Source organism: Pistacia vera, unplaced genomic scaffold (assembly GCF_008641045.1).
Source record: "Pistacia vera cultivar Batoury unplaced genomic scaffold, PisVer_v2 Contig634, whole genome shotgun sequence".
In the NCBI taxonomy this organism is placed as follows: Eukaryota; Viridiplantae; Streptophyta; class Magnoliopsida; order Sapindales; family Anacardiaceae; genus Pistacia; species Pistacia vera.
The window spans coordinates 182,107-191,055 of NW_022196484.1; the positions used below are offsets into that span (position 1 = coordinate 182,107).

General features: G+C 33.2%; 1 protein-coding gene across 1 annotated transcript; it reads right to left on the reverse strand.

The window, feature by feature from the left end:
• Positions 1 to 6,755: 6,755 nt before the first annotated feature.
• LOC116111402 lies at positions 6,756 to 8,696 on the reverse strand. Its single transcript, XM_031397596.1, has 3 exons — positions 8,010 to 8,696; positions 7,221 to 7,469; positions 6,756 to 7,136 (listed from the first exon to the last, which is right to left on the reverse strand). Exons 1-3 carry the CDS (start codon positions 8,694 to 8,696, stop codon positions 6,756 to 6,758), a joined length of 1,317 nt encoding a protein of 438 aa, XP_031253456.1.
• Between the last annotated feature and the right edge of the window lie 253 nt (positions 8,697 to 8,949).

Consider the following 8,949-nt stretch of genomic DNA (forward strand, 5'->3'; position numbering starts at 1 on the left):
ATTTTCTCCCATTAATCCAAACAAATTCGATTGCTCCAACTTGAAAATAGTAGAAAACTTAGTGCTTAGCAACCAATCCTCGTGGGAACGATACTCACTCATTACTTTATTACTTTGTGCGACTAGTGCACTTGTTTTTTATGCATGTTATAGTTTCAACACATCAAGTTGTGTGTCGTTTTAGCTGTTTTCAGCCAGATCGAAGGTCGAAAACAGCTAGATCACTATGGATCTAGCTAAAAACAAACAAATCCATGGTGATCTGGCTGTTTCCAGCCAAATCCATGCTGATTTGGTTGTTTTCGGTTAGATCAAAGGCTGAAAACAGCCTGATCGCCATGGATCTGGTAAAAAAGGGCCACAAATGGTCGATCTATTCTGGCTAGATCCATGGCAATCTAGTGGTTTTCGATTCAACCTTCGATATGGCCGAAAACAGCCAGATCGACACATGGCCAACCAAATCCCGTTGATCGTGCATAAATATGGTGACTATTGCCAGTGGGCGACCGTCATGGCTAGCGGCCGGTGATGGTCTTTGGTGGCTAGGGATATTTTGCTAACTTTTAAACTTTTTGTGGATGCGGTGTTTTAGCTAAATTCTAAAATGTGGGGGATTTTGGTTATTGTTATTTGGTAGATATTTGAGGGCAATTGTGTCCAGAATGGTATTTAATTATAGGCAAAATGGGTATAAAATTAAGATTACCTTGGTAATCTTTAAATACCACCCCCTGAGGAGGTAATCTAATTACCCTACATTTAACCTATAGCAATCACTATTGGTATTGAAAGATTACCGTAATTTTTTATTATTTGATAATCAAACAAGAGAATGTCCAAAATTAAAAATAGATTACCAAAGTTATCTTTCCAGAGCCCTAACCAAACACACCCGAAGGGTTATGCGAAGATAGAGCAACAAGGTATATTGAGATGACAAAAAATATTTTTCATACCTATATTATTTTGAAAATAAAAACTTTGTCATGTAAAAATATTTGTATTAAAAATTATTTGTCATGCCATTAAATTTTTTACAAAATTATTTCTGTCACTATACAATTTTTGACAAACAGTATTATCATATAAATAAACATGTGACAAAATAAATGTTGTCACAATAAAGTCAATGATAAATAAATTTGGGTCACTATCAAAATTATGAGAAAATAATTTAGTCATTATTCACAATTTTGACAAAATCAATTTCGTCATCATATATTATTTTCTTACCATAAAGCTTATCATTTGGTACTCAAATGTAAATCAGTTGTGACAAAATATTACTTATAGTGATAAAAATTGTCTTCTATTGTTACAAATAATTTATCACAATAAACTAGTTTACAGTGACAAGTTATTATTGCCACAGTAAATAATTAGGCTATGGCGACCAAACGCTCTTTCGTCACCATACACTTAAGTGTACGAGTTTAATGTGACCAACCTGGTGACCAATACAATTCCTCACATTAGCGAAATGGTCACAATTTTTATATTTATAATGACAAGTTGTTTTGTTGTGAGCCGAAATTCTTGTAGTCATGCTTGAAGAGGACTTTGGTTCAGGTGATTCAGTTGTGTTCACACCATCTTGTATGGGCACATGAGAAGCAAACATGTCTTGAATTTCACATTCTTGAGAATATTCTGAAAAATCTTCTGCATCACTAAACACAACATTAATGGATTCTAAAACTTTTTCAAAACGCATGTTATAGATCCTAAAGGCACGACTATTGGAAGAATATCCAATAAAAACTCCTTCATCACTCCTTGAATCAAAGTTACGTAAATTTTCTTTATCATTCAAGATAAAGCATTTGCATCCAAACGCATGAAAGTAAGAGAGATCAGATTTCTTACCTTTCCAAAGCTCCTAAGGAATTTGAAGGGTACATTTTCTGAGATACACTCTATTGGAAATGTGACAAGCCGTGTTAATGGCTTCAGTCTAAAGTCTTATAGGAAGCTTTTTGGCATTAAGCATTACCCCAACTATTTCTTAAAGCACTCAGTTTTTCCTCTTCACCACACCATTTTGCTGAGACGTTTTTGGGGCAGAGAATTTGTAATACCCATATTCATAAATATGGTAGGGATTATTTTATCGTCATAGTGAATATATTTAACTAGTTTTATAGAGGAATTCTATAAAAAGTTTCAATAGGGGCAAAATGGTCATTTCACACAGAATCACATGTTCAAGTGAAAAGTGTGTATGATAAATATAATGTATTAAGTGTGCTAGCCATGAGAATAAAGTGGTAGAAAGGTTATGGACAATATACGTAATGTGATGCCGAGATAAATACGTGTTTGTAAAGTAATAGAAATAAATTAAAGAATAAGGGTAAAATGGTCTTTTCAATCACATGTTCAAGTGAATATATTTAACTAGTTTTATAGAGGAATTCCATAAAAGTTTCAATAGGGGCAAAATGGTCATTTCACACAGAATCACATGTTCAAGTGAAAAGTGAGTATGATAAATATAATGTATTAAGTGTGCTAGCCATGAGAATAGAGTGGTAGAAAGGTTATGGACAATACACGTAATGTGACGCCGAGATAAATACGTGCTTGTAAAGTAATAAAAAGAAATTAAAGAATAAAGGTAAAATGGTCTTTTCACTCACAACTAAATGAAAAAGTGGGGAGTGAAAATGACCAAGAACATGTGTTAAATCCATTGAAAGTGAGGGTATATCGGTAAATGCACGTATGGCATAATTGGAATTTTCATAAAAGTGCAAGGGCAAAATGGGAATATATATAAGGTTTCAATTGACGAAACCCTAGCCATTGTCATCCCTTGAGCACGCCACATTCTTCCCCCATTTCTCCTCCATTTCTTCAAAGTCTTCCAAGAGAATTACATGAGAATTCATACCTAAGTGAATATATGTTCATTTTATGGCTTTCTAAGGTAACAATTTTAACAAAAGTTTGTGAATTCTGTTTTATAAGTATGAGTTCTTATGAATTTATGTGTTTTAGCATGAATCAATGGCGAAAGTGAGCAAATGAAGCAAATAAAAGGATTCTTGCGAGAAAAAGGTAAGTAAACCCAATCTAAGCTTTAATTTGAGTAGTATATGTGTAAGTTGATTCTTGAGTGTTTGTGTATGGTGTATGATAAGAAGTATTGGTTGTTTAGATGCTTGTTTGACGGAGAATAATGTGTAGAAGTTCAGCCAAGATGAGTAGTTATGTAGATATGATGTTTTGGTTGAACTTTGGATGAAATTTTGATGAGTTAATGTTGGAATTTGGAAGTGTTGAATCCGGCTAGATTTGAAGTTAAGTTTGGTGAGTTTTTACTCCAATTTTGGTGGATTTGGAGAGATGTGGAAGCTTGGCCAACCAAATATTTGCATGTGCATGTGAATTGTTTGATGAAAATTCAAAGAGAAATGCATGCATGAGTTTGTTAAATCTTGTTGAAGAAATTGTTTGAGAAAGGAAAGAATTGGAGTTGAAAGGTTATGTTAGGCTTAACCAAGTGTAAGTTTAGTTTTCAAGAGTGCATTTTGGTATGCCAAAATTTAGAATAACTCTTGGTTATGTTAGTTCAATGAAATGAATGGCCTTTAGTGCATGGTTCAAGTTGCTTGAACTTTTAGCATTAGTTTGAATGGCATATTGTATTTAGTCATTGAATTATGAGTTTTGAGACTTCTGACTTTAGAAAAATGATGGCGAGAATTGCATATTAAATTGTTGCAATAGTGTAGTATTGATGATAGTAAAAGATGGGTGATTATATTATAATATTACAATATGCCACAATAAATTGTCAAGCTTGTATGCTTGAAATTAGAAAGATCATTCAAAGAATGGCTTGACCAAATGAGTATATTATTGTTTCTTGTTTTGAGATTAGTTATAAATAATATGTAATAAGTGATTTTATTGTATATAGAATAGAAAAGCTTTCCCAAGTATAAACATCAAAGAAATAGAAGTTTAGTTAACGTATTAAATACATGAGCATTTTAGAAATTGATTGGTATGAGTATAGTTTTCATGCCTTATTATATATTACAACCTATAGAATTTTGCCAGAAGATCTTGAGAATATGTTGTATTGGCCAAAAGTTTAGTTAAGAATGTTAGAAAGAAATTATAATTTAGCCAAAGTATATATGTTGTGTCATATGTTACATTGAATTTACAATGATTAATATGACATTACAGATTGATGTATAGAATGTAGCCAAAAGAAAAGAAGAAAGAAGGGCATGTATAACAATTGAAGTTGATGGTCATGTAAGAGAATGCAAATTTATGGCATTAGGATTTGTATTTAGAAAGTTGTACAAGACATGTTTGTTACATTAGAAAATATTAGAGAGTTGTTTAATGACATGGTTATGTGACATATAAGTTTGAGAAAATCTAGTAGCATAATTAGGCGAGTTAGTAGACTTAATACCTAAGTTGTGGCATCGATTTTTATAGAAGAAATTAGATTGCCCAAAATGTAGAATTCATTCCCTAGTTGAATTGTGCCGTTTTAATATCTCACTAATAGAATTATAGAAGAGTAGAATTTGTGAGAGCTAATGTACTTGTGTACATGTACATTTTACATAGCATGGTAGAATTGAGGAATTATAGAATTATGTAGAAATTATAGAATCGCGTACGTACACACGATGCATAGAATTCATAAATAAAGAATAAAATAGAAATTGTTTAATTTAAGCGTTTACTAGAATAGAACTTTGGGCTTTCCAGAAAAGTATATAAATAAAAGCCTTAGAATTAATAGAATATATGCCAGAGTCAGACACATATTTTGGGATTATGCATAGATAACATATAAATGCATGACATAGCATAGCATATATTTCAGAAATTTTAAAATTATTGGAAAATGTCTAGCTAGTTATTTTGCAGATTTACAGAGCATGTTTTCAGAGGGCTGTTGCGATGGGGAACCTGTGAGCATTTGCTACGTTAGCTAGTGGCGATAGAGATGTAGAAGTTTCCCACATGCACACCGCCATTAGAGAGCGGCCTCAGAATAGAAAACAAAATTGTACAGCCCACTAGAAGTGCATGTGGATGAGGACTGTACCTAGAAAGAATTTCATAATACACTCACACAGCCAAGGTTCCAAATCCATGCCTTAGCCTAGTCCGATCGACAAACCAGAACAGAATATAGAAAGAATTTCATAAAGAAAGAAAAATAGAATAAGAAATAGAAAACAGAAAGAATTTCAGAAATAAAGGAAAACAATTAGAAAAGAATTTTAAGAAAGAATACAAACATGATCATTTGCATATGCATTAGACATTTTATGTGCATTGCATCTTATGCATTTATGCATTGATTAAAGAGTTTATTTTATTATTGCGTGTCTGACTAGCCAAGAAAATAAAATAGAAGCCCGTGAGAATAGAGAAGAAAAGAAAATACAAGCCCATGAGAATAGCCAGGAAAAAAAAAAAAAAACCCATGAGAATAGAGAAGAAAAGAAAATAGAAACCCATAAAAATAGAGAAGAAAAGAAAATAGAAGCCTACAAGAATAGAAAAGAAATTAGAGATATACAAGAAAAGAACATATATTAGATACATGCTAGAAAAGAACAGAAATTAGAAACATGACAAATAGCAAGGAAACTTAGTGATTTATTGAGTAGGGAAATAAAATAGAAAGTTATAATCTAGCAGAGAAGAGAAATAAAATGATAAAGAATAGCATAGCCCTAGAAGGATTTAGAAAGATTTGAGAAAAATAGAAGACTACTAAGTAGTACGCCTAAGAATAAAGAGAGAAAGCAAACAGAAATTTATAAGCAGTACAGCGAAAACGGGGATAGCGGAGTAAGAGCATAGTTAGATTTGGTTTACTTACTGAGCATTATAGCTCACCTCGTTGCTTTCCTTATTTTTGCAGATATTAGATTGTAGTGGTCGGGAGACGTCAAGTTGGTGAGAGGATTGCACACACTGTCTCAGTGAAGAATTTTAATGTGGATTTATATATATGAGAAATAATCTTTGTGTAATAGTATGTTATAATTGGATTAAGGATAAAATTTTTAAACAAACACCCTTTTTAAACTAGCAATTCTCTGGATTCTCTCTATAGGATACTCAATGAATACTTGTCTAGTGAGACATTACAGAATTCATGGAAGATGCCTTGCGAATCACAAAAATTAGTAAAATCAGCATTCTTAAATTCCTTACCATGGTCACTCCTAATTCTCACAATCTTTGTAGCCATGGAACTCTTCTCAACAAGCAACCTCTTAGCCAATTTTTGAAAAGCATTAAAGGAGTTAGATTTCTCACGTAAAAAATCAACCTAAGTAAACCTTGAAAAATCATTAACACAAACAAACACATACCTCTTACCTCCCAAACTCTCAGTTTGCATAAGACCCATTAGATCCATATGGAGCAATTCCAAAACACATGAGGTATTGAGATTAGATAAAACTTTATGAGATATCCTGGTTTGTTTACCTTGTTGACATGGACCAGACACATTACCTTTTAGAGATTCAAGTTTTGGTACCCCTTTAAGCACTTCCCTTTTTGGAAGTCTTACCAAGTCCTTGAAGTTCATGTGACCAAGTTTCTCATGCACAAGTTAGTGGAATCAGTTTTGGAGCTGAAACATGACACACGGTTAGAAAGTAAGTAACAATTGTCATTGGACCTTTTACCCTCAAGTAAAGAGACACCTTTACTATTCAAAATTTGACATTTGTCCTTTGAAAATTAAACTACAAAATTTTATCACAAATTTGACTAATACTAATCAAATTAGTCTTCAAACCATCAATAAGTAAAACATCTTTCAAAATAGAAAAATCAGGTAGAACAATTGACCCTTTACCAAGAATTTTACCTTTCTTTCCATCATCATATGTGACATGCCCACTATCAACCGATTCAAGTTCAGTCAAGAGAGATTTATTGCCTATCACATGCCTCGAACAACCACTGTCTAGATACCAAAGATCATTTTGAAATGCAAGCAAAGAGGTATGAGACACAAAACAGTTCACATCAGTCTTAGGTTTCCAAGTTCTTTTGGAAGAAAAACCATTGTTAGCATTATGATTCACATTAGAAAACAAATTATGATTTTCAAGAACTTTCTTCTAATAAGCAATAAACCTGAAGCATTTGGGTCTGATGTGACCCTTTTTGTTACAAAAATGACACACTAAAATGAATTTTGATACCTTCGTAGCTTGTCTTACAACAACATCTTCAGTAGGAGTTTTGGTGGCTTTAACAAATGTCCATGCACTGGAATTCGATGTGCTAGTACCAGGACTAAAACCCAAGCCATACCGATCTCCGAAGGATTTTTCTTGACCAAGGACTTCATCAAGCTTGAGAGAACCTACATTCAACTTATCAATAATGGCCTTAGCCTCAGTTAGTTTAGTAGTTAGAACAACAATCTTTTCGAACAAGGCTTTCTTTTGCTTCAACAAGGTTGCATTTTCAATTCCAAGAGATTGCAACTTTTTCACTGCCTTTAGCCAATGGTCATACATCTTATCATATGCTTCTTGTTGTTTAGCATAGATATCAATAGTGTCATCCAAAGACTCACTCTTACCATCTTCTTGATTCATGGTGAAGGTAAGAACATTTTCATCATCACCGGACTCATCTTCCTGACTTTCATCTTAGTCACTCTCACTCAAAGTGGCAATCATAGCCTTACCTTTCTTCTTTTTTAGTGTGTTAGCACACTTAGATTTTATATGCCCAAATCCCTCACACTCAAATCACTTGATCCCTTATTTTTTCATTTCTTTATCTTTTGAAAATCTTTTTGAAAAGGTATCAGGGGTTTGTTGGTCATAAAACTTTTTCACAAAAGGTTTTCTACCATTTCCACTCTCAAAAGGCTCTTTCATGTTTTTCTTTAAAAACTTTGAAAAATTCTGTATAAGTAAAGCACAATTTTCATCATCCAAGCCACTTGAATTCACATTTTCAAAAAGTTCATAATATACCTCATGTTTGAGAGCCAAATCTTTGCTCGGTTTTTGTTTATCCCAACGTTTCAAGTTCAGTTCATAGGTTTGGAGAAAGCCAATGAGTTCATCAATGTCCATGACATCCATATCACAGCATTCTTCAATGGTGGTCACTTTTGACATAAACCTCTGGGGAAGTGAGCAAAGAACTTTCCTGACAAGTCCAATATTAGAATATGTTTTTGCCAAAGCAAAACATTCATTAGAAATGCCACACACCCTACCATAAAGAGCGGTGATAGTCTCATCATCATGCATGTTCAAATTTTCAAAATCAATCAGAAGTCTTCTAAGTCTATTTCGTTTAACAGCACTAGTGCCCTCATTTTTTACTTGTAGCCTATCCCAAGCATCCTTGGAACGTTCACAGTTGGCTATGACTTTCATTTGATTAACATTAACAGCATTAAACAAAGCATGAATGACTTTAGAGTTATAGTTTAAAATAGTTAACTCATCAACAGTCCAACTAGCAACCATTTTTGGTCTAGATACCTCATTTTCATCAATAACCAAAGCTGTCCAACCATCCACAATCGTGGACCAGACTCTTTCATCAATAGACTTAAGAAAAGCACGCATCCTAGATCTCCATGTATAGTAGTTAGGACCTTCTAACAAAGATGGTCTATGAGCATACCCTCTTTCAGTAAAGAAACTCATGACGAAAAACAACTAGACCGATGCTAACACAGCAAAGGGAAGTGCATACACAGACACATAGCAAATCTAAAACAAAACGCAATAACATATCATATTTCATCCAAACACAAGACCAATCAAATGCACACAAAAACAAGAAAAATGGTTAAGGATCAACAGAAGCAACTTATTAGAACAAGCTTTGATACCACTTGTTAGACTTGGTTAACTCTATATAGCATTTAGGTACCCATTTTTTCAAAGTGCAGCAGAA

Coding starts and splice junctions, on each gene's coding strand:
- LOC116111402 (XM_031397596.1), bottom strand. CDS start 8,696: ATGAGTTTCTTTACTGAAAGAGGGTATGCTCATAGACCATCTTTGTTA. Junction 7,470..8,009: donor ATTTGGCTCTCAAACATGAG/GTATATTATGAA, acceptor ACCTTGTTGAAG/CAAAAGAAAGCCTTGTTCGA. Junction 7,137..7,220: donor TTGTAAGACAAGCTACGAAG/GTATCAAAATTC, acceptor ATTGCTTATTAG/AAGAAAGTTCTTGAAAATCA.